This window comes from Mobula hypostoma, chromosome 10, assembly GCF_963921235.1.
Source record: "Mobula hypostoma chromosome 10, sMobHyp1.1, whole genome shotgun sequence".
Classification (NCBI taxonomy): domain Eukaryota; kingdom Metazoa; phylum Chordata; class Chondrichthyes; order Myliobatiformes; family Myliobatidae; genus Mobula; species Mobula hypostoma.
The window spans coordinates 50,024,808-50,051,545 of record NC_086106.1 but is presented as its reverse complement, the minus strand read 5'-3'; the positions used below and the strand labels follow the sequence as shown (position 1 = coordinate 50,051,545).

Here is a 26,738-nt window from a genome sequence, read left to right as displayed (position 1 = left end):
AGGTCTTGTGCCTCAAAGCTTGGGTGCCACTTACCACCCCCGCCCCCAAGAATCTTGAGCGCCCCCCCCCAACAACTTCTATTTCTCCTAATGACCCCTTCGGACATGTAACCACCCCCGCTGGGAATCACTGCACTAGAACATCTTCATCCCTCTGTTCAAAAGAGTGCAATGGCCAATTTCAAGCCAAAGAGTGATTCAGAGTTAATGACGTTTTGCATATAAGGTGAGGAGGCAGGATCCAATTTGCACACAAGATCCTACTAACAGACATGCCATTAATTAACATATAATATTTCTCTGAGTGATGCCAGACACTGAGAGAATTCCTCTTTCTCAGACAGAGTTGTAGGAACCTTAATGTTAATGTCAGACAGACTAGGCTTCATTTATTTGCAAAGTAAACTCTGATGTTGGATATTAGGCCAAGCAGGAACATCAGCCTCATCTGTAGAGTTGATCGGAAGTAGTAATGTTCTGCCCCGGAGTATCAGCTGATTGGTTGACTAGCCACTTCAATCAATATATACAAAGATTCCTCTCCAGTTAATAGAGAGATAAATGTAGCAAACCTAAACCTACAGTCCTGGATGTGTGGATTGCTGCTAATAGTATGGGGAAATGTGTTAACATTTATTAGGAAAGTCATTTATATCGTCAAGAGCAAAAATGATAAAGCTTAAAGAAATTTGCATTCCAGATATGGCACCCTCTCTGAGAAAGGAACATCTGTGCAGTTTACTTTTGAATAATGAGCTAGAGAACCTTATATGCATCAATAAAATTGTCCTTCATTCTGTTAAATTCCAGAGAATACAGGTTCATCTTTTACAGTTCAGGATAGGAAAGCCCTCTCATCCCAGTATACGCTTTGTTTTTTTAATTACCCGCTGCACCACATGCCAGGACTGTGTTTCGTTCATATAATCATCTAGATCCCTTTGTACTTTACTCATCTATAATCTTTCTAAACCAATCTTTAGATGTATGACCACACTTCCCCACATTGCTCTAAATAAAGTAAGAAAAAATAAACTCCATTTTCCAGGTTTTTGACCATTCAGCTCATCTATATCCTTTTGCAGAGTCCAAATATCCTCATCACCATGTCTTCCCACCTATTTTAGTGTTATCTGTAAATTTGGATGCCTTATACTCTGCCCCTTTACCAAATCATTAATAGTAAATAATAAATAATTGAGAGCCAAGGTCTGATCCTTGTAGCTAGTAGAATACCTCGTCTTTACAGTCTGAAACAGGCTAAATCATTCTAACTCTGTTTTCCATGTGATAACCAGCCTTCCATCCATGTTGACACATTTCCCCATACTATTACAAACGTTTGTAGTTTTTTTTTTCTTGAGCATTCTTCCTTTATATGGCAGCTTATTGAGTGTCTTTGGAAATACAAATATTCAATTCCCTTAAACCAAAGTCTGTGTCTTTGTTATTGCTTTGCTCACGCTTGAGTGCTCGACGGTGCTGCTGATGCTTGCTTTTTTTTGCCAGTGGAGGGAGGGGAGCCTGGGGCGGGGGGGGGGCCTTCGGGGTTCTTACGTTTAACTGTTGTTCATTCCTTGGGGCACTTCTCTGTTTTCATGGATGTTTTGCAAAGAAAAAGCATGTCAGGATGTATATCGTATACATTTGTAAGGGGGTTTCGTCTCTTATGTTACTGTGTAGGCTAATTAAAATGGCTTCTTTGTTATGTTATACTTGGGAATGCTTCGTTACGTTAAACGCTGAGAAAGTCCTTCCCGCTAGCAGTTTGTTGAATCACAGTACTGATAAGAAGATGTTATGAACCAATTGCGATAGTTGTTATGGTTTTGGTGTATTTGAAGATACTGTATGCGCGGGGTTTTGGGGCAGAAGGCCGGAGAGAGGGACAGAGGATGAACCAGGTGCTGTGATGTCCGCTAAAGGGGTCGGACCCCGAGGAGGGCGTTCGGCGAGGAGACGGAGACGGACTCGTGTGGAGTGTCTGGTCGACCACCGTTGTTGGTCCCAGGCGGCCGGTTGAGGTGGTCCGAGGGGTCGCAGGGTGAAGAAGAAGGGTCCCGAGCTCCAATTGTTTGTGCACGAAGAGATTGAACTTTGATAAGTATGGCACCTTTTATTTTCCTTCTATATTTTATCCTCTATTAGTTATATAGTTCCAGTAATATCTATAAACTGTAAATCATTTAATCGTATCTGGTGTATTGTCTGTTATTTGGGCGGGGTGGGGTACATTACACAGCATCCACACAAACTAATTACCCAGTTTGGCAGGGCCGAGGGCCGTTTCCCTAGACGACAGCGAGCCGAGCAACCCTGAGGGTGGCCAGGAGGCTACACATTTCTCTGACATTAAATTGAACCATTGAACCATTCTCCCCTTGAAGATGACTCACTCTGCACATCACTGTTCTTCAAATACAGGGAAATAATCCTTTCCCTGTCTAAGTTGCTAACATCTCTACAAATGTTCCAATCGTTATACTCCAAAAATCCAACATTCTCTTTTACACAAGGGGGCAAAAAATTTAAGTGATTGGAGGTAAGTATAGGGAGGAACGTCAGAGGTAAATTCTTTACACAGAAAGTAGTAGGTGTGTGGAACACCCTGCCAGGTGTGGTGGCAGAGGTAGATACATTAGGGGCATTTAAAAAAACTCTTAGATAGGGACATTGATGACTGGTCAAACACAGGCAAACGAAGCCAAACACCTGCCCGTCCTCCCCTCTTGTCCTTATCAACTTCAACCTTGCTTGACGCCCTAATTAGAGAGAAGCAATGGAGTTGATTGTGGCCTCACGCCTCACCTTCAGGCTTCTAGGCCACACACTTTGCCCCAAACCTCACCAAACTCTCTCGTTGACAAAAAAGTACCAGATCGCTCAGCTGGCCCAAAAACACACCAGCAAAATGTAAATCACAGGTTCCCATTGCACACAGCTTAGGAGTAGTTTCCTGAACTGTCTGCAGGACATCGCTGTGGGTTGCATTGTTTGCTAGCTCCATCTTGACTGTATCCAGAAATTGGGTAGAAGTTTCATGGATGACCTCATTTGTGTGTAGCCAGATGCAAGGCCTTACCAGAGAAAACAGATTCAAGCAAATATTATCTGACTTGGTGTAGCCAGATGCAAGGCCTTACTGAAGAAAACAGATTTAAGCAAACACTGATCATAGTTCAAAGTTCAAGCAAGAACTAAGAGCTCAGAGACAACTAGTATTCACCCTGTCTTGCTTCACCTTCTGGAGCAAGTTGTAATCCCAGCACCTTCACTATCAGTGTATGACCAATTTGGAACGACCATTCAACCACCCATTTCCTAACTATTTTATTTCCTTTTTTTTGTACATTTGTAAGTAGTGTAGACCATATTTGAAAATGAATACTATGAATTATATAAATGAAACATCATGAACATTCTGCATTCTTGGCCGCTGATCTTATCAATGGGTAATTTTAGTTGTTTTAAACAAACAACGTTAGTTTGAAGGTGCCAAACTGTAAATTCAATATTCAAAGTACGTATAATGTCACCATATACTACCCTGAGATTCATTTTATTGTGGGCACTCAGAGTAAATACAAAGAAATACAAAAGATTCAAGGAAGAACTACACATAAAGATGGATAAACAACCAATGTGCAAATATAAAAAGAAAAAAAAAATAAATAGTAATAAATAACACTAAGAACTTTTCTTGCCATACACCACCGATTTGTCAATATGACTTCAAACAATGAACCTCATTTTCAAACTTCAATGGTGCTAAAGTGAGCAACATTTAAAAACTGTAACCTTGTGGTCATTTTATGTCATTAGAATATTTTGAGTAATTTAGGATGGAAGTAGGTTTATAAAGTCCCTGGGGTCTCAGCCTTGGTCACTTGTCCTTCGTCCCACTGCCTGCTGGACTGTCCCATACCAGAGTCCAATCCAGTTCTGCCAACAGTAGGACTGCTGTGTTCACACAAAGTTTTCAGAGGTAAGCAAATCTAACTGGGAATCTTTCAGATCCAATGAAATCCAGGCCTAAGAGGCACTCTCTGAGCACTCCAGATTCACATTATGACCCCAAAGCCAAAAACACACCTCAATGCAGACCAACCCTCCTCATGTAGATGACTCTCTTCAACTCTTGAGATGCTAAAAGCAAAATTGGCAATGTTGTGCAAGTTCCAATCTATTGCAAGCAATACCTTGGGTGTTGTTTCCAACAGTTTTGTATTTCATGTTCTCAGACAAAACACACACTGAACCCTTTACATCACAGGTTAATGTGCCTACATGAAATGACAACAAATTCAAAACGCGGATTAGGAACTAAATTTATTGTCACCAACCATTATGCAGTGGATATTTTACACAAAGTAGCTGCTTTATCCACAATGATGGAATCACAACATTGACATCTGAATCTAGGATTACATGACAAGTTAGTATAATGTCTTCCCTCTTACGGAAAAACCATAAATATCAAAAATATTTGACAAAGTCAGAGTATACCAGCTTAAGGACCTGGCTGTTGCGCTTATAAAACTGGAGACAAAATATGTAAGCCACTCTTTAACCATTTCCTTTTAGTATTTCTAAATTCTTCCTTTGCCTTGTATTTGTATTTACTTTGGCATGTTAATTCCTTGGGTCCTGAGAAATTCCATCTTTTAACTAGTGCATAGGATTCCTGATGTGTTCCTTTGACAAATGTGCGGGGATGTTAAAAGCTCATTTCATGTTGTACTAATAAATCACAAGATTTACTGAAATAATAGTGAATACTAAATACTTTCGAACAACTGCAACTTCCAATTACAATGCATACTAATTTTGCAGTGGATTCTCAATGCAAGACCAAGACCAAATGAATAGCAATCATAAAACAGCCAATTCAGGCACAACCTCCCCCAATGCAGTGAAATGTTAAGATTTATATCAAAGTAAGTTTGTTTTCTGATTGTAAGCAGAAAGCCATTCTTATGAGATAGACAGGTTTTGTCAAGCTCATTCTGCGCGCGGGTGTAGTGATGGAACAGAGACCCGTATTCAGAAATCAAAAACACATCTTTGATGCTGTACAAGATGATGTTTTAATTAAATGCAAGGAGTGGATTTTTGAGAAGGGAGACATTGATAGATTTAAAGAAATTCAAAGCCACCCACAAGGACAGCGTTGTTAACAATATCAGTGAACTTTAAGTTTGGGAAGGAAATTCAAAACATTCAGCTGTTTCATGAAAATGGGGCAAGGGGGGAATTCTCATGGGTGCCAAGGACAGATGATGAAGTGATGTGGGAGGGAAACTAGAGAAAGATCCAAGCTTGGAGGTAAGACATGTGGTATAAGGACAAGAGAGCCAATATTGTAATATTAGTCCAGTAAATTATATGATCTTAATCTTAATGATGCTTTTTGCATTTTATTCAAAGTAGAGGAGAATGGAGGGGGATTAAGTTTGCAAATAGAAAAGTAAACAATCGCTGTTCTATTTTCTAGATGTAGCCAATTGCTTTACGAATGTGTAGAGTAGACAGAAAACAAGCTTGTGTATTTATTACAATTGTAAATTGAACACAAAAAATTTTAAGCAAGAGACAGGATTATGAACACTTCTTCAAAAAAATCAGAGATACAAATAAATAGGCACCATACAATAAAGTAACAACATATTAGCATAAAAGGTATAATTTGATTCTCTAAATTTATGAACTTAGACAATACCAACAGATTCAAACACTATAAATTGCAAATTTATGTAGTAGTCTTGGCCCTTAACTTCGAGTGCTGTATAAGTCTGTATCTTCAGGATTTGCCTGACCGTGGTCTAGCAAATTAGGATCAAGTGGATTCATGAGTTTTTCTGTTGTATTAAAAAAAAAGAGCATTACTTTATGCTAGATTTCTAAAACATATTTTGTAAAAGCACAGGAAAAGGTTCCTGACAATTGAAAAAAGGTGAATCAAAAGGTGCTATTTCTAGTGTGGAAATGGTATTTTTCAACATTTTCAAACATTATCCTTGAAAAAGATATTAAATAAACTCCAGTCTGATATTTAACTGGCCTGAGAACAATTAGCCTCAAACTGACTCAGATTGATACAACCATACATTTAGCATTGAACAAGCTACAATGTAAAAGTAATATAGTAGATTATCTGTGAGATGGTTTGATCTTGCTGTCTGAACAGTCACATTGTCTGAGTTACTGGGTGAGCAGCACTAAAAAGGGAGGGGAGGAGATACACAGAAAGAAATAGAAAGCAAATGCATGCAAATGGGAAAAGGAAGCGAACAGACTATAGGGAAAGGGAAATTTGTATTTATAAAAATAATAACTGTCCCAACACTGACTACACACAATTCTATGTTGAAGAGCAGGTTGATAATCTGAAATGGTTGAGAGTGGTTAAAAAAGGTGATCAGTACCTTCTGCTGGTAGAAAAACAATTTCTGATATTGTCGGCTGCTGATTCTCCGCCAGTGCAGGGTAATTGTCTCCTAATCGATCAAGTTTCTCTGAGTTTGTCTGTCTTTTAGTGACCTGAAAAGGAAAAATTAATAAACCTGTAACAAAAACGCAGCACCCATTTTCAAGCAGAATTTTTCAACACCAGTTCAATAATTCTTGATTAACAAAAGTTAACTTCGTCAAACTGTACACAATGGGCATTTTGTTTGGTGGTCAAACTGACATAATAAAACTGACTAGTTCAGATCCTGGCAGATGAGCTGTTTTATGTCTGATATCACCACACAGCTCCCACAATCTTGGTCAAGCACAACTTGATTTTACACGTCTGTGTCCCGACTTGGCCCAAGATGAGCTTCAGCACTTGCACCCCATTTTCATATCCAGTACACAACTAGAGCTACAGACTATAATCGAGAAAACATCACCACCACTGTTATGCATGTCATGATTTGTTCATGCTTTTTTAAAAAATAGATATCATGTATGTTCGTTATTTTTTTTTCTCCAACGGCTTTCTGAGAGGCGGGACTGCGCAGGCGTGTGACGTCGGGCAGTGCAGCGCGGCAGATTTAAAAGGGCAGACATCCTGCTTCGGATTTGATTCGAAGAAGGAGTCTGAGAGTCTGAGTGGGAGTGCCGAGAAAGAGATTTTTGAAATTTTCGTTATTTTTTTTTCTCCAACGGCTTTCTGAGAGGCGGGACTGCGCAGGCGTGTGACGTCGGGCAGTGCAGCGCGGCAGATTTAAAAGGGCAGACATCCTGCTTCGGATTTGATTCGAAGAAGGAGTCTGAGAGTCTGAGTGGGAGTGCCGAGAAAGAGATTTTTGAAATTTTCGTTATTTTTTTTTCTCCAACGGCTTTCTGAGAGGCGGGACTGCGCAGGCGTGTGACGTCGGGCAGTGCAGCGCGGCAGATTTAAAAGGAACAAAGCCTCATAGAGCGGGCAGCGTAGTTTGCGGGCGGCGGAGTGAGCCGGGAGCAGAGTGAAGACTTAAGGGCTTCGGCTCAACGGGCTTAGGTGGAAGCGGGCGAGGCGAGGAAGGTTTGACATTCATTTTCTGTTGCTATTTGAGGAGAGGGGCATTATGACTGTGAGGGCAGTTTGCTGTTCTCGGTGTCGGATGTGGGAGGCCCTGGAGTCTCCAAGCCTCCCGGACGTCTACATCTGCGCCAAGTGCATCGAGATGCAGCTCCTAAGGGACCGCGTTACGGAACTGGAGCTGCAGCTCGATGACCTTCGTCTGGTCAGGGAGAGCGAGGAGGTGATAGAGAGGAGTGGAAGGCAGGTGGTCACGCCGGGGCCACGGGAGGCAGACAAGTGGGTCACGGTTAGGAGAGGGAAGGGGAAAAGGCAGGTGATGAGGAGTACCCCGGCGGCTGTGCCCCTTAACAACAGGTACTCCTGTTTGAGTACTGTTGGGGGGGACAGCTTACCCGGGGGAAGCGACAGTGGCCCTGCCTCCGGCACAGAGTCTGGCCCTGTAGCTCAGAAGGGTAGGGCAAGGAAGAGGAGGGCAGTTGTGATAGGGGACTCGATAGTAAGGGGGTCAGATAGGCGATTCTGTGGACGCAGTCCAGAGACTCGGATGGTAGTTTGCCTCCCTGGTGCCAGGGTCCGGGATATTTCTGATCGTGTCCAAGATATCCTGAAGTGGGAGGGTGAAGAGCCAGAGGTCCTGGTACATATAGGTACCAATGACATAGGTAGGAAAAGGGATGAGGTCCTGAAAGAAGAATATAGGGAGCTAGGAAGGGAGTTGAGAAAAAGGACCGCAAAGGTAGTAATCTCGGGATTACTGCCTGTGCCACGCGACAGTGAGAGTAGGAATGCGATGAGGTGGAGGATAAATGCGTGGCTGAGGGATTGGAGCAGGGGGCAGGGATTCAAGTTTTTGGATCATTGGGACCTCTTTTGGCGTAGGTGTGACCTGTACAAAAAGGACGGGTTACACTTAAATCCTAGGGGGACCAATATCCTGGCAGGGAGATTAGCGGGGGCTACTGAGGTGACTTTAAACTAGAATGGTTGGGGGGTGGGAATCAAATTAAAGCGGCTAGGTGTGAGGAGGTTAGTTCACAACAGAGGGATGGGAACCAGTGCAGAGAGACAGAGGGGTGTAAAGTGAGCGTAGAAGCAAAAAGTACAAAGGGGAAAAGTAAAAGTGGCAGGCCGACAAATCCAGGGCAAGCATTAAAAAGGGCTAAGAGAGTTGTAAAAGAGCGCCTGAAGGCTTTATGTGTCAATGCAAGGAGCATTCGTAATAAGGTGGATGAATTGAAAGTGCAGATTGTTATTAATGATTATGATATAGTTGGGATCACAGAGACATGGCTCCAGGGTGACCAGGGATGGGAGCTCAACGTTCAGGGATATTCAATATTCAGGAGGGATAGACATGAAGGAAGGGGAGGTGGGGTGGCGTTGCTGGTTAAAAAAGAGATTAACGCAATAGAAAGGAAGGACATAAGCCGGGAAGATGTGGAATCGATATGGGTAGAGCTGCGTAACACTAAGGGGCAGAAGACGCTGCTGGGAGTTGTGTACAGGCCACCTAACAGTAGTAGTGAGGTCGGAGATGGTATTAAACAGGAAATTAGAAATGTGTGCAATAAAGGAACAGCAGTTATAATGGGTGACTTCAATCTACATGTAGACTGGGTGAACCAAATTGGTAAAGGTGCTGAGGAAGAGGATTTCTTGGAATGTATGCGGGATGGTTTTTTGAACCAACATGTCGAGGAACCGACTAGAGAGCAGGCTATTCTGGACTGGGTTTTGAGCAATGAGGAAGGGTTAATTAGTGATCTTGTCGTGAGAGGCCCCTTGGGTAAGAGTGACCATAATATGGTGGAATTCTTCATTAACATGGAGAGTGACGTAGTTAATTCAGAAACAAAGGTTCTGAACTTAAAGAGGGGTAACTTTGAAGGTATGAGACATGAATTAGCTAAGATAGACTGGCAAATGACACTTCAAGGATTGACGGTGGATATGCAATGGCAGGCATTTAAAGGTTGCATGGATGAACTACAACAATTGTTCATCCCAGTTTGGCAAAAGAATAAATCAAGGAAGGTAGTGCACCCGTGGCTGACAAGAGAAATTAGGGATAGTATCAATTCCAAAGAAGTAGCATACAAATTAGCCAGAGAAAGTGGCTCACCTGAGGACTGGGAGAAATTCAGAGTTCAGCAGAGGAGGACAAAGGGCTTAATTAGGAAGGGGAAAAAAGATTATGAGAGAAAACTGGCAGAGAACATAAAAACGGACTGTAAAAGCTTTTATAGATATGTAAAAAGGAAAAGACTGATAAAGACAAATGTAGGTCCCCTGCAAACAGAAACAGGTGAATTGATTATGGGGAGCAAGGACATGGCAGACCAATTGAATAATTACTTTGGTTCTGTCTTCACTAAGGAGGACATAAATAATCTTCCAGAAATAGTAAGGGACAGAGGGTCCAGTGAGATGGAGGAACTGAGCGAAATACATGTTAGTAGGGAAGTGGTGTTAGGTAAATTGAAGGGATTGAAGGCAGATAAATCCCCAGGGCCAGATGGTCTGCATCCCAGAGTGCTTAAGGAAGTGGCCCAAGAAATAGTGGATGCATTAGTGATAATTTTTCAAAACTCGTTAGATTCTGGACTAGTTCCTGAGGATTGGAGGGTGGCTAATGTAACCCCACTTTTTAAAAAAGGAGGGAGAGAGAAACCGGGGAATTATAGGCCGGTTAGCCTAACGTCGGTGGTGGGGAAACTGCTGGAGTCAGTTATCAAGGATGTGATAACAGCACATTTGGAAAGCGGTGAAATGATCGGACAAAGTCAGCATGGATTTGTGGAAGGAAAATCATGTCTGACGAATCTCATAGAATTTTTTGAGGATGTAACTAGTAGAGTGGATAGGGGAGAACCAGTGGATGTGGTATATTTGGATTTTCAAAAGGCTTTTGACAAGGTCCCACACAGGAGATTAGTGTGCAAACTTAAAGCACATGGTATTGGGGGTAAGGTATTGGTGTGGGTGGAGAATTGGTTAGCAGACAGGAAGCAAAGAGTGGGAATAAACGGGACCTTTTCAGAATGGCAGGCGGTGACTAGTGGGGTACCGCAAGGCTCAGTGCTGGGACCCCAGTTGTTTACAATATATATTAATGACTTGGATGAGGGAATTAAATGCAGCATCTCCAAGTTTGCGGATGACACGAAGCTGGGTGGCAGTGTTAGCAGTGAGGAGGATGCTAAGAGGATGCAGGGTGACTTGGATAGGTTGGGTGAGTGGGCAAACTCATGGCAGATGCAATTTAATGTGGATAAATGTGAAGTTATCCACTTTGGTGGCAAAAATAGGAAAACAGATTATTATCTGAATGGTGGCCGATTAGGAAAAGGGGAGGTGCAACGAGACCTGGGTGTCATTATACACCAGTCATTGAAAGTGGGCATGCAGGTACAGCAGGCGGTGAAAAAGGCGAACGGTATGCTGGCATTTATAGCGAGAGGATTCGAGTACAGGAGCAGGGAGGTACTACTGCAGTTGTACAAGGCCTTGGTGAGACCACACCTGGAGTATTGTGTGCAGTTTTGGTCCCCTAATCTGAGGAAAGACATCCTTGCCATAGAGGGAGTACAAAGAAGGTTCACCAGATTGATTCCTGGGATGGCAGGTCTTTCATATGAAGAAAGACTGGATGAACTGGGCTTGTACTCGTTGGAATTTAGAAGATTGAGGGGGGATCTGATTGAAACGTATAAGATCCTAAAGGGATTGGACAGGCTAGATGCGGGAAGATTGTTCCCGATGTTGGGGAGGTCTAGAACGAGGGGTCACAGTTTGAGGATAGAGGGGAAGCCTTTTAGGACCGAGGTTAGGAAAAACTTCTTCACACAGAGAGTGGTGAATCTGTGGAATTCTCTGCCACAGCAAACTGTTGAGGCCAGTTCATTAGCTATGTTTAAAAGGAAGTTAGATATGGCCCTTGTGGCTACAGGGGTCACGGGGTATGGAGGGAAGGCTGGGTTCTGAGTTGGATGATCAGCCATGATCATAATAAATGGCGGTGCAGGCTCGAAGGGCCGAATGGCCTACTCCTGCACCTATTTTCTATGTTTCTATGTTTCTATGTTTCTATGTACAGTTGCAAGAAAAAGTTTGTGAACCGTTTGCAATTACTGGTTTTCTGCATTAATTATACATAAAATGTGGTCTGATATTCATCTAAGTCACAATAATAAACACAATCTGCCTAAACTACTAACGTACGAGGGATTGTACTTCTTGTCCATACTAAGTACAGCATTTAAACAATCACTGTCTAGGTTCAAAAAGTATCCGAACCTCTGGGGTAATACCTTCTACAAAAGCTATTTGGAGTTAGGTGTTCCAATTAATGAGATGAGATTGGAGGTGTGGGTTGTAGAGGTGCCCTGCCCTATATAAAAAAAAGACACACGAAGTCAGGTTACTGACAGAGCCTGCTCTTCTCAAGAAAGATCTGTTTATGTGCACCATGCTTCGATCAAAACAACTTTCAGAGGACCTTTGAAGAATTGTAGAGGTGCATCAAGCTGGAAAAGGCTACAAAAGCATTTTTAAAGACCTGAGTGTTCATCAGTCCACAGTGAGAGAAATTAATTACAAATGGAAGAAATTCAGTAATGTTGCTACTCTCCCTAGGAGTGAGCATCCTGCAAAGATCACACCAACAGCACCACATGCAATGCTAAAGGAGGTGAAAAAGAACCCAAGGCTAACAGCAAAAGACATGCAGAAATCTCTAGAACTTGCTAAAGTCTCTGTTCAAGTGTCCACTATAAGAAAAACACTGAACAAGAATGGTGTTCGTGGAAGGACACAATAGAGAAAACCACCGCTCTCAAAAAAAAATAGCTGAACTTCTCAAGTTTGCAAAAGACCACCTGGATGTTTCACAATGTTCTGTGGACAGATGAGATGAGAGTTGAGTTTTTTGCCAGAAATGCACACCACTATGTGGAAAAAAGGCACTGCACACCAACACCAAAAACCTCATCCCAACTGTGAAGCATGAGGGAAGGAGCATCATGGTTCGGTGCTGCTTTGTTGCCTCAGGGCCTGACCAGTTTGCAATTGTTGAGGAAACAATGAATTCAAAATTGTATCAAGACATTTTACAGGAGAACGTCAGGTCAGCGGTCCGTCACCTGAAGCTTAATAGAAGTTGAACGATGCAACAAGACATTGATCCAAAACACAGGAGTAAATCAACAACAGAATGATTTAAAAAGAAGAAAATCTATGTTTTGGAATAGCCAAGTCAGTGTCCAGACCTTAACCCAATTGAGATGCTGTGGCCTGACCTGAAGAGGGCTGTTCATGCAAGGTATCCCAAAAATATTGATGAACTGAAACAGTTTTGTATGGAGGAATGGTCTAAAATTCCTCTCTGCAATTGTGGAAGTCTGATCAGGAGCTATAGGAAACATTTGGTGCAAGATATTGCTGCTAAAGGAGGTTCTACCAGTTATTAAATACATGGGTTCACATATGTTTCCCAGCCTGGACTGTAAATGATTAAATAATCTTCAATAAAGACATGAAATGTAAAATTGTTTGTGTGTTATTAGTTTAGGCAGATTGAGTTTGTCTATTATTGTGACTTAGATGAAGATCAGACCACACTTTTTGAGTAATTAATGCAGAAAACCAGGTAATTACAAAGGACTCACAAACTTTTTCTTGCAACTGTATGTTTCTTGCACAAAAACAGGTCGAAATACAAAACTTTGATCATGGAGGTCTCAACAAAAATGCTGAGCAAAAACAGTCATTCCTTTTCCTTTACATCAGTAGTTGGAAGGATTAGTAATAGTAGCCACTGGAATGTATGCTCTTCCTATGGGAGATCAGGGAGAGGTTATATGTGCCCATGGCTATGGCTCTAGCTCTAGGAAGTGTGCTCAGAAGCAGCTACTTTCAATCTACCTGGTTGGGGGGAGCATACAGGAGGCAGAAAGTGTCATAGACAGGAGCTTCAGAAAGATGGAACAGCACAGGGTCAGCCGGGCGATAGATGGTGATTACCAGGAAGGGCAGACAAGCAAAGCAGGACTCTTCTTGGGCTATTCTCCTCCCCAAGAGGTTTATAGCTTTGAATATTGTTAGGTGGGTGGAGGGTTGGGGATGGCCTGTCAGAGGAAAGTAGCAGCAGCTAAATCAGTAGCAACATAACTGGCTCTGCTGTACAGCAAAGAAGGACTATGTTTAGACAAGCAGTAGTGAAAAGGGATAGGTGTTTCTGTGGCTATGTGTTAGACTCCAGGATGCCGTGATGCCTCCCAGCTGCCATGTTCAAGAATGTCTTGGAACATTCTGAAAATGGAGTGCAAGCAGGCAGAAGTCATGGTCCATATTGGTACTAATGACACAACCAAAAGGATGTTAGACTATACTTGGTATATTGTGTATAGTTCTGGTCACCACATTACAGGAAGGATGCGGTACAATAAAAGTTGCAGAAGAGATTTGCCAGGATGTTGGCTGTAATGGAGGGCTGTAGTTATAAGGAGAGCTTAGAATAGGTTGGGTTTATTCTCATTGGAATACAAGAATCTGAGTTTTATACTAAGACATACACAAGACATTTTGTCAATCCCAGGGAGTGGTCTCAAACTGGAGGGTACAGGTTTAATGTGAAAGGAGAGAAACTTAAAGCAAATTTGAGGGATAAATTTTTCCACACAGAGGATCGTGATTATCTGAAATGAGCTGTCTAGAGATGGTAGTAGAGGCAGACACAACTGCAATGCTTAAAAGGTATTTGGACAAGTACTTGGATAAGAAATATGTAGAAGGATACAGACCTAATGCAGGAATATTGGATATCATAGATAGGAACCACAGTGGTTATTTACAAATCGGGCAGTAAGGGCTTGTTTCTGTGCTGTACATTTCAATTAACTCTATGATTCTAAGATGAGAGATGTGGTGCTGCAAAGGTGAGTTGGGCAGAAAGTTGAAAAGCAGGATCTCTAGTGTTGCAATTTTTGGCTTAATCTCTGTGCACATTCTAGTGAGACAAAAAAATAAGAAGATAGTACAGATGATATGGCTATAGAGAAGGTGTGGGGGGAGTGGTTCATGTTTTTGTATCACTGGGAACTCTTCTGTGGTCAGGGACCTTTGCAAGGATGGATTGCCCCAGAACTGGAGGGAAACTAATATCCTTGCAGCAAGGTTTGTTAGTGTTACTCAGAGGGTTTAAACGGGTGAAGCAGTAGGGTGGGATCCAGAGTGACAGTCCAGGTGGGAAGTTGACTCATATGTAGAAAATAGAACAGGCTAATCCAGTGAGAAGAGCAGAGGGTCACAACAGGGGAAGGATGAGAGAGTCAATAGGCTTCACTGTGTTTACCTGCAATCAATGGGCCACATAGGTAAAACAGATTAGCTAAGAGATTGGTTAAGGACAGACAGGATTAGCAGCTCAATGATCCGAGCTAACAATGTTTCAGGTGTGGCAAATGAGATTGCAAGAGGGGAGAGGGTGTGGGAGAGCGTTACTGTAAAACTGAGGAAGAATATCTAGGAGGGATTGGCCAATGAGGCTATGGGGATAACATTTAGGAATTGGCATTGAATCATTTTAGGATGTAGGACAGAACTTAAACGAGGGAGAAAGGCGGCAAGAAAGGCCATGGCAAACATGATTATGAATACGATTAAGCATACAAGCATCCAGGGATACATACCAGATGCTAAATGAATACTTAACTGTTTTTACCGGAGAGAAGGTCATGGAGACAGGAAAATTAAGGGAGAGATATATTGATATTCTGGAACATGTCTGGCAGAACACAGAATAGCTGGCAGCGATCTCAGGTGGAGAGGTTAGTGAAAGCAGCATTTAGCTTGCCTTTGTGGGCCAAGGCACGTGTATAAGAGTTGGAAGAGAAGAACGAAGTTACAAGGAAAGATTAAACAAGTTGGGTTTAATCTCACTTGAACATAGAAGGCTGATGGGTGTGAGGTTTATAAAATCTAAGTGGCCTTGATAAGACAGATAGAATCATTTTCCCAAGGCAAATGAGTCTAGATCTGGAGAGCACAGGTGAGAGGAGAGAAATTTAAAGAACTTAGGGGTAAAATTCTCCATACCATGTGCATTGATTGTCTGGAATGAGCTACCAAGGGAGATGGCAGAAGCAGATACAATTACATTTAAAAAGTACTCATATAGGTTCTTAAGATAGGAAAGGCATAGAGAGAGAGAGAGAGAGATCGGATATAAACAATGAGATTAACAAAGATAGGCATCACATTTGGCATAGATGACATGTGCAGGAAATATCCATTACTGTGCTGTATGACCAATACAAATGTAGCAAGTTGTTGAAGAACACTGCATTTGCATTGTCCCTGCTGGACAGGCCCTTAGTAAATGATAATTAGCATTGAGTCATAGGAGATACAGCATATTATTAATAATATAGTCAAAAATGCATTTAGATAAATTGTAGAGATTTTGGAGGTAACAATTTTCACAGCTAGGAGCAATGTAGCTAAAAGCATAATACGGAGTAAATTCCATTAGAAATAAATATATTTAAAATGTCCTATGATTTGAACACTTTTTAGCCAGATTTTAGTCAGCTCAATGGCTTCATCGCCCAGGTATCTTGACTTAGTATGACAGCCTTCTGTAGGATCATGGAATCACTTCTACTTTATAAAGTCAATGATACAGTGTTAGGCAGGTGGCCAAGTGGTTAAGGCGTTCATCTAGTGATCTGAAGAACGCTAGTTCGAGCCTCAGCTGTGCAGTGTGTTTGCGTCCTTGAGCAAGGTACTTAACCACAGATTGCTCCAGGGTCTGTGCGAGGAGTGGTACCCCACACAGACTTCCAATCTGCACCTTGTAAGGCATGAAAATGCCTGACGCAGGTCTCTCATGGTCTGAGCCGACGTTCCCCTCCCTGAGAGCCTTAGAACATTAATGCAAGGTTTTGATGACCACACTTGTAAAGGAATGTGCATCTACTTTAGTTGAAATGTTTTAAAATTTTGTTCACAAATGAAGAATAGCCTCATTGCTCAGCAATGTACATGGAAAAAAGACATGAGAAGTTTTGCACAGAATCTCACTTGCCTATTGATGATAAATATACAGGCATCATCACAATTATAAACAAGATCAAATGTAGAATAGATAACTTGAGCAGGAGCAGGGATAAAGGCATATGTGAAGAGGAGAGAGAGGAGAAATATTAGCCAGCTTGTACTATATTAGTCATTAACTCATGCTGTTAAGATATCTGTATAGATGGCAGATGAGGATATTTCTATGCCTGTGGTGATGCCTCTACAGCTCAAGAAGTCACTGAACCCCCAATGAAAAAGAAGATATGAAAACATTGTACTGGAGATGTTTGTTCTTACAATTAATACTTATACACCAGGGATGAGATTCTAAAAGTCTGAGGGCACAGGATTAAATCTAAGAAACTGAATGAAAAGAAAGCCAATCCTTGTGACAGCTGAGGATCATGTTTGCATTTTTATGTGAAATACAATTACTATACTAGCAAATTTGTATTTAGGAGAGGTTCATTGCAACCTTGGAAGATCATTGTTTTATGTAGATCACATTCTAAACCATATAAATAAAAGCATTACTTTTAAATAGCTCCAAGAAAAAAATGTCATTCCTGAGAAGTGTTTGATTAAATATTCCATGGATTTCATTCCATTCTAGATCAATGTTAAGAGTTCAAATTTGACAGAAATCTAATTTACCTCCAGGTCTTCATTCTTCGTCATTCCCTTTTTTTGTTGAGGACTCTGTTTCCAAAGGGATCGAATTGCCTCATAGCTCCCTTGACTAATGGCATACATTTTCTGGCCAGAAAACTAAAGAGAAAAATGCAATATTTACAACTTCACTAGTTAATGCTGCTTCCCCAAAATTAAAGATTCCAGTGCTAAACATTTAAATGGAATTAGCACAAACCTACATCACCCTTGAATTTGGAATGTTTAAAATAATTTGTTGTTGAAAAAAAACTACAAAATAAAGGTGAAAAAATAAAGGAGCTTCTCAAATGCTTAAAATTAAAGAAAACCGTCCCAGTGTAAATTATGTTAAATAATTATTATTCTAAGATACACAGTGGTGTGCAAAAGTTTGGGCACCCCCGGTCAAAATTTCTGTTACTGTGAATAGCTAAACAAGTAAAAGATGACCTGATTTCCAAAAGGCATAAAATTAAAGATGACAAATTCCTTTAATATGTTAAGCAAGATTACTTTTTTATTTCCATCTTTTACAGTTTCAAAATAACAAAAAAGGAAAAGGGCCCAAAGAAAAAGTCTGGGCACCCTGCATGGTCAGTACTTAGTAACACCCCCTCTGGCAGTATCACAGCTTGTAAATGCTTTCTGTAGCTAGCTAAGAGTCTTTCAATTCTTGCTTGGGGGATTTTTGCCCATTCTTCCTTGCAAAAGGCTTCTAGTTCTGTGAGATTCTTGGGCTGTCTTGCATGCACTGCTCTTTTGAGGTCTATCCACAGATTTTCGATGATGTTTAGGTTGGGGGACTGTGAGGGCCATGGCAAAACCTTCAGCTTGCACCTCTTGAGGTAGTCCATGTGGATTTTGAAATGTGTTTAGGATCATTATCCTGTTGTGGAAGCCATCCTCTTTTCATCTTCAGTATTCTTACAGATGGTGTGATGTCTGCTTCCAGAATTTGCTGGTATTTAACTGAATTCATTCTTTCCTCTACCAGTGAAATGTTCCCCGTGCCACTGGCTGCAACATAAGCCCAAAGCATGATCGATCCACCCCCGTGCTTAACAGTTGGAGAGGCGTTATTTTCATGAAATTCTGCATTCTTTTCTCTCCAAACAAACCTTTGCTCATTACAGCCAAAAAGTTCTATTTTAACTTCATCAGTCCACAGGACTTGCTTCCAAAATGCATCAGGCTTGTTTAGATGTTCCTTTGCAAACTTCTGACACTGAATTTTGTGGTGAGGATGCAGGAAAGGTTTTCTTCTGATGTCTCTTCCATGAAGGTCATATTTGTGCAGGTGTCGCTGCACAGTAGAACAGTGCACCATCACTCCAGAGTCTGCTAAATCTTCCTAAAGGTCTTTTGCAGTCAAAAGGGGGTTTTGATTTGCCTTTCTAGCAATCCTCTGAGCAGTTGGCTCAGAAAGTTTTCTTGGTCTTCCAGACCTCAATTTAACCTCCACCGTTCCTGTTAACTGCCATTTCTTAATGACATTACGAACTGAGGAAATGGCTACCTGAAAACGCTTTGCTATCTTCTTATAGCCTTCTCCTGCTTTGTGGGCATCATTTATTTTAATTTTCAGAGTGCTCAGCAGCTGCTTAGAGGAGCCCAAAGCTGCTGATTGTTGGGACAAGGTTTGAGGAGTCAGGGTATTTATAAAGCTTTGAAATTTGCATCACCTGGCCTTTCATAACGATGATTGTGAACAAGCTAATTAAGGTCTGAGACCCTAGTAAAAGTTATCTGAGAGCTCAAATCTCTTGAGGTGCTCGAACTTTTGCATGGGGCTCCTTTCCCTTTTTTTCCACTCTAAAATTGTACAAAACAAAAATAATACACTAATCTTGCTTAAAACATTGAAAAAACTTTTCATCTTTAACTTTATGACTTTTGGAGATCAGTTCATCTTCTACTCACTTAACTATTCACAGTAACAGAAATTTTAACCTGGGGTGCCCAAACGTTTGCATGCCACTGTATATGATGTCTTTTCACCACAGGGCTTAGCACCTGCATGAATCAGCACTTTTTTTAATTACATAGGTTCAAAAAAATTAGAAAACTTTGAATCAAAATTTCCTCCTCTTCCAGAACATTGACTCTTCTCCCCGGTGTTCTTTGAAATTGAAGTTTCTAAAAGCACATCTGGGATGCTATGGTGGACCATGCATTCAGTTGTTCTAGTTGAAGGAGGATGCAAAGTCTTCAGCTTTGCCTTTTATACTCATGTGCTAGATTTCACCTTTATTCTAATGATCATAGATTCATTTCTGTGTGAACTTTCACTTAGTTTCAATCTGATCCTTTGCTGTGGCATCACTACTGTTTCAATTGTTTCACTTTCACGTAGGCATATGTTGTAGCTTAAGCAAGATAATCCTTATTTTCTGGTATGGTTGTGATGCTCTTGGTATGTTCTTACTGACTCCTCATTGAACAACTTCGTTATCTATTAAAATGCTTGATTCCGAGGTTACTTGGCTAGACTGTGAGGTAATTACACTGGAGCTACTGACACCTCTTGCTTAAGTATACCCAAATGAAACATAGAAACATAGAAAATAGGTGCAGGAGTAGGCCATTCAGCCCTTCGAGCCTGCACTGCCATTCAGTACGATCATGGCTGATCATCCAACTCAGACCTCTGTACCTGCCTTCTCTCTATACCCCGATCCCTTTAGCCACAAGAGTCATATCTAAATCCCTCTTAAATATAGCCAATGAACTGGCCTCAACTGTTTCCTGTGGCAGAGAATTCTACAGATTCACCACTCTCTATGTGAAGAAGTTTTTCCTCATCTCAGTCCTAAAAGGCTTCCCCTTTGTCCTCAAACTGTGACCCCTCGTTCTGGACTTCCCTAACATCGGGAACAATCTTCCTGCATCTAGCCTGTCCAATCCCTTTAGAATTATATATGTTTCAATCAGATCCCCCTCAATCTTCTAAATTCCAGAGAGTACAAGCCTAGTCGATCCAGTCTTTCATCATATGAAAGTCCTGCCATTCCCAGGAATCAATCTGGTGAACCTTCTTTGTACTCCCTCTATGGCAAGAATGTCTTTCTTTAGATTAGGGGACCAAAACTGCACACAATACTCCAGATGTGGTCTCACCAAGGCCTTGTACAACTGTAGTAGTACCTCCCTGCTCCTGTACTCGAATCCTCTTGCTATGAATGCCAGCATACCATTCGCCTTTTTCACCGCCTGCTGTACCTGCATGCCCACTTTCAATGACTGGTGTATAATGACACCCAGGTCTCGTTGCACCTCCCCTTTTCCTAATCGGCCACCATTCAGACAATAATCTGTTTTCCTGTTCTTGCCACCAAAGTGGATAACCTCACATTTATCCACATTAAATTGCATCTGCCATGAATTTGCCCACTCACCTAACCTATCCAAGTCACCCTGCATCCTCTTAGCATCCTCCTCACAGCTAACACTGCCGCCCAGCTTCGTGTCATCTGCAAACTTGGAGATGCTGCATTTAATTCCCTTGTCTAAGTCATTAATATATATTGTAAACAACTGGGGTCCCAGCACTGAGCCTTGCTGTACTCCACTAGTCACTGCCTGCCATTCTGAAAAGGTCCCATTTATTCCCACTCTTTGCTTCCTGTCTGCCAACCAATTCTCTATCCACATCAATACCATACCCCCAATACCGTGTGCTTTAAGTCTGCACACTAATCTCCTGTGTGAGACCTTGTCAAAAGCCTTTTGAAAATCCAAATATACCACATCCACTGGTTCTCCCCTATCCACTCGGATAGCCCAGTAGCTGCCTGTCAGGTTTATTCCTCCCAGTCAGTGATCTTACCACTGAACCGGTCTTGGTGATAGAGATTTGTCACCCAGCTCCAATATACTGAGTCTTCTTCCATCTTCTGTTCCTTCCTGGGGTTAAATACTTAACCTGAACCATTGAACTTTCATGAATAATCTTGTGTTTCATGTCCAGTTTGCCACCCCAAAACTACAGTCTAAGATTCCTCTTGCCAAACTATCAGCTGGTCTTAGCTTTAAACATACAGTGGATTGCTGTTAATTGGGCCATCGGTTAATGAGGGCAACTGCTTATTTGGGACATTATGCCTCGTAACTGGGACAGAAGACTGCTGCCGAACTACCATCAGTTGGGTGCACTTGTGTGCCCATTATACACTACACTGTGCTTACAGCAAACAGCTTTTAAATACCTTCAGTTATGCATGCTTCTGTTATGTTATCTATTTGGGCTGTCAGATGAGAATTTAAGAAGGAGTGACTTTTGATAAGTTTGCTTTTTATTTTGACAAAAAAAATTCAGACCCTTAAGATGCCACAAAAAGATTTGACACTAGCCAATTGCCCAAAATATACTGGCCCTGATGTGTCCCAATTAACCAAAATCCAATGTACTACAGAAAAATTGCACAAAAATCTCATCTCATCTCTTAAGCAATAGTACTATAATTTCGGTGACTACAATGCTAGTTTTTATCGTTCCTCTGAACAAGAGTGACTATTGACTAATTGTCTCTTCATCAGACAAACCTTATCTTGGGATTCGAATCAGGTGAATCTGTGCTGCATTATTGCCAAAGCATATATACTGTTTATTCTTTGACAAAACAGATTGTAAATGTGCACAGTACTCCCACTGAGTGTCAAACTCCAACATATTCTCAGTAAGTTCTGCATTTTTAGTCAAATGCTCTTGAAATGATGGTTAATGTACCATTCTCCCTAAATATTTAGTAGGTTTGCTGTATCCCACTGAGTGTCAAACTCCAACATACTCCCACTGAGTGTCAAACTCCAACATATTCTCAGTAAGTTCTGCATTTTTAGTCAAATGCTCTTGAAATGATGGTTAATGTACCATTCTCCCTAAATATTTAGTAGGTTTGCTGTATCTCATTAAGCAGCTTTTCCTAATGCCTTGATACATCAACAACCCCTAGTTTCCACCCCTTTACAGAAATATCAGTGAATAATTTCATATTTTATCATATCACCTGCCACCTTGTTGTCACCCACTTAACCTATTCCTTTACTGGTTATAACCTTTTGGTACAGTAAACGGGTGCAAGGTTTAGGTCTAACACCAAATCAGTTGTCAACAATAAGTTGTTATAGGAAAACTGTTTCACAACTTGTTATCATTGACTACTCCTTGTCAGAAAAATGAAAACTAGAATTTGCTTTTCATGATGATTTCTGTTTGCTGGACAGATAGCAGGTATAGTGTCCCATACCAGACCGATTGCGAGAAAGTGGTGTGTGCTCACAGCCAATCGATCACACAGTGAATTGATTGGGGCTCCTAGTATGGGAGGCCCTCTCTTATGGGTGGAGAGTTTTGAGTGCCTTCCACACTCAACACTTCCGGAACAACTTCTTCCCTTCTGTCATCAGATTTCTGAATGGTACACATACCCATGAATACTACCTCACTATTTTGCTCTACATTATTTTAATCTATTTCTTATTGTAACTTACAGCAAGTTTTATGTATTGCACAGCACTACTGCCGCAAAACAATGAATTTCGCTACATTTGTCAGTGGTAATAAACCTGATTCTGAAAATGCTTTGTGGAGTAGGGAGGCACGAATTCCATGAGCTGCAACAGGCCATGGGTGAACTGAGATGATACTATGCAGTCTCAGCCTCACCCCACTCCTAAATGTACACGATAATGTGCCTTTTGCCTGCATAACAGGGTACAGTCAGAGAGGGTGATCATAACTGTTACTAGCCTTAATCTAATTTATCTAACTTATTTAATTGTATGAGTTCAAGACCCAGCTTCCAAAATGGAATTAATAAACCTGATGTCTAGCATAGTACCAAAACTATGTTGTTGACTTTCCCGCAAATACCTCCAAGGAAAAAAAATGCTCTAGTGCCACACTCTTCAGCCACCAATTATGAATTACAAAAATTATATTTTGTTGGTTGTGCTTGTCAAAAAGCATTTTAAAAGATTTTTATTTTGAACTACTTTAGGTAGGAAAACATGTAATAGTGAAAAATATTACCTTTACTACGGGTATAGCTTGCTGGGGGTAGCAAATGGCCATTCCCACAGCTGCAAGTCCTACTGGATATACCATTTTCTGAACCCGTGAACCTGTGCAAATTAAAATCCATTAGTGCCATCAGGCCACAAGAAAGTGACTTAAGGCTTATGCAAGTTTTGGGTAAGTTAAACTCAAATTGTAGCATTTTAAAGACTGAGACTGAAAGCAAAGAATCACACTTATTATTAATTATTGGGCAGAAGGGGAAGGTGCTACATCAACTTGAAAACACTTGTTATTCCTATTCGGGTGCACTTTGCTTATTTTATTGTGAATTTAATGTTTGTTTTCTTTGCATTCAAAGTCATCCGTGTGCCCTGAATCACAGCAGTGACTGCAAGTTTTGAAAGACTACGCCCACCTGGACAAGCCAGCGAGCACTGTGAGGGTCATGTTTTTTGACTTCTCCAGTGCGTTCAACACCATCCGCCCTGCTCTGCTGAGGGAGAAGCTGACAGCGATGCAGGTGGATGCTTTCCTGGTGTCATGGATTCTTGATTACCTGACTGGCAGACCACAGTACGTGTGCTTGCAACACTGTGTGTCCGACAGAGTGATCAGCAGTACTGGGGCTCCACAGGGGACTGTCTTGTCTCCCTTTCTCTTCACCATTTACACCTTGGACTTCAACTACTGTCATTTTCAGAAGTTTTCTGATGACTCTGCCATAGCTGGATACATCAGCAAGGGAGATGAGGCTGAGTACAGGGCTACGGTAGGAAACTTTGTCACATGGTGTGAGCAGAATTATCTGCAGCTTAATGTGAAAAAGACTAAGGAGCTGGTGGTAGACCTGAGGAGGGCTAAGGCACCGGTGACCCCTGTTTCCATCCAGGGGGTCAGTGTGGACATGGTGGAGGATTACAAATACCTGGGGATACGAATTGACAATAAACTGGACTGGTCAAAGAACACTGAGGCTGTCTACAAGAAGGGTCAGAGCCGTCTCTATTTCCTGAGGAGACTGAGGTCCTTTAACATCTGTCGGACGATGCTGAGGATGTTCTATGAGTCTGTAGTCGCCAGTGCTATCATGTTTGCTGTTGTGTGCTGGGGCAGCAGGCTGAGGGTAGCTGACACCAGTAGAATCAACAAACTCATTCGTAAGGCCAGTGATGTTGTGGGGATGGAACTGGACTCTCTGACGGTGGTGTTATGAAAAGAGGATGCTGTCCAAGTTGCATGCCATCTTGGACAATGTCGCCCATCCACTACATAATGTACTGGTTGGGCACAGGAGTACATTCAGCCAGAGACTCATTCCACCGAGATGCAACACTGAGCGTCATAGGAAGTCATTCCTGCCTGTGGCCATCAAACTTTACAACTCCTCCCCTGGAGGGTCAGACACCCTGAACCAATAGGCTGGTCGTGGAATTATTTCCCGGCATAATTTACTTATTACTGTTCAATTATTTATGGTTTTATTACTATTTAATTATTTATGGTGCAACTAACGAAAACCAATTTCCCTCGGAATCAATAAAGTATGACTATGACTATGAAATCATTGCATATGCTTTAAAGAGAACAATGAACCCCAATAAGAGTAAGTCATAGCCATAGTTGCATATTTGAGTTCGATCAATAACTTCTTGGACGAAAACAAGACAGACACTAATGTTAGCATTTTGAGCATCTCATTTTTTGGGAGAACTCACACAGCCAAAAATGCAAAATCATTCAAATGTGAAGCAAAATAGATAAAGGTATATTTAGCATGACTTCTTTAAAAAGTGCTTTGAAAGTGGATTGTGTAAGCATTTGGTGAGCCAAAACAGATGCCTTCTTATTTTCACAACACAAACCAGATTATCAGTTATGATTAGGTTCATGTAGTTCAACTGGTACAAATTGTTTTCACGTTATGATGCAAAGTTTCTGATTTTATTACATTGCCCCACACTGTGGGTTGTTTCTCAAGACCAACTCTTTTAAACATTCTCCCTCAAGCATTCAAGTTTCTCCCTCACTGCTCAAAGCATTTGATTTTTAAATACGGAAAGTGATTCACTATGGATCTCTCAGTTTCACCTTTTGCTGATCACAGGCAGAAAATCATCAGACTTTCTAAAACAATAAGTTTGAAGTATTTAATGAATTGTTGAGTCAAACTAATTGATTACTTGTTCTATAAGCTGCCTCATTGGGAAAGTAAACATACTTTATACTGAAACAACATGTAGGAAAGCACTTCCAATAAAAAAGAACAACAGACAGTGATGTGTTACATAACAGTTCTTTCATCCTACACAGGATAAAAAAAGTCATCAAGTATCCTTTTAAATATTTGGCATTAAAAGTTCATAAGACTGGAAACTGATGGGAATATTTTACATAAACTTCGTAAGTAATAACAAAAACAATTATCTCTACAGCTGCAATATGATGAAATCATGTTTATTTCCCCGTTGAACCTCAAAGTGCAGCACTTGGTTCAAAGATTACTGAGAGACCATGTTCACCCTTTAAGAAAGAAAAAATAATTCTTTTGGGTTTTCTGATAATAAAATAGCCTCTGATAGAGGGAACTACAGATTTCAGTCTTTTAGTTACACTGCTCATAGTTAAACCAATGCACTCTTTCAGAATGTACCCTAAATAGATAGACATTATTTAAGGCTTATCATGTCAGGCTATTTTAAACATTGTTACTGTTATTTTACTGTTATATCAGACATGATGACCTTCTATTGTCCTCTGATTCTAAACATTAGTTATGTTTCAGATCAACAATACTGTTCAGCCACATCAAGGCTGATTAATAGTTAAAATATGTTCCAAATCTTGTTTGGAAATTGACTGCTTCTGCTTCGTGAGGGTTCGGTGATCACAAAAAACCAAACTGAAATATGACAAGATGGATCAATACACACACGGATCCTGGAGGACAGCTCATTCGTTATATCTTGAAGGAACTACTGTGATCACTACGCACCTTTTGATGCCAGAATTAGTCCAGCCAACCCGGATACTGTTATCACACTCACTCTTGGAAAGAAACCTTCAGGCGGATTCTTGAGAAAGACATAGGCACCTTCAAGAAATAAACAGATTAATGTTTTCCTACTGTGCCCTTGGAAGGACATTAATACAAAGATCAATAAAATTGCAACATATGTCTAAGAATCCTAACAGGAAACACAGCTATCAGTAATTAATTAATTTATTTTTTATTGAGATCGAGCTTGGAGCAGGCCCTTCTGGCCCTTCAAGCTGCCCTGCTCAGCAATCCCTCAACTTAACCCTAGTGTAATCGCAGCTCAGTTTATAATGACCAATAAACCTATGAACTGGTGTCTCCTCGGAATGTGGGAGGAAACCAGAGCACCGGAAGGAAACCCACACGGTCACAGGGAGAATGTACAAACTCCTTACAGACAGCGGCAGAAATTGAACCTGGGTCGCCCATGCTGTAAAGCG

At 41.1% G+C, this 26,738-nt stretch overlaps 1 protein-coding gene across 3 annotated transcripts in view; it reads right to left on the bottom strand.

Annotated features, from left to right (window-relative positions):
• Positions 1–3,766: 3,766 nt before the first annotated feature.
• The window catches only part of LOC134352889 (MICOS complex subunit MIC27-like), a 63,999-nt gene continuing 41,027 nt past the window's right edge, over positions 3,767–26,738 (bottom strand). For all 3 annotated transcript variants that reach the window (XM_063060469.1, XM_063060468.1, XM_063060467.1), the window contains 5 exons: positions 26,254–26,352; positions 23,274–23,365; positions 17,246–17,359; positions 6,426–6,540; positions 3,767–5,858 (listed from right to left, as the gene is read on the bottom strand). In XM_063060469.1, coding sequence (XP_062916539.1) covers positions 5,770–5,858; positions 6,426–6,540; positions 17,246–17,359; positions 23,274–23,365; positions 26,254–26,352 — 509 coding nt within the window. In that variant the 3' untranslated portion in view covers positions 3,767–5,769. The remainder of the gene's footprint in view (positions 5,859–6,425; positions 6,541–17,245; positions 17,360–23,273; positions 23,366–26,253; positions 26,353–26,738) is intronic.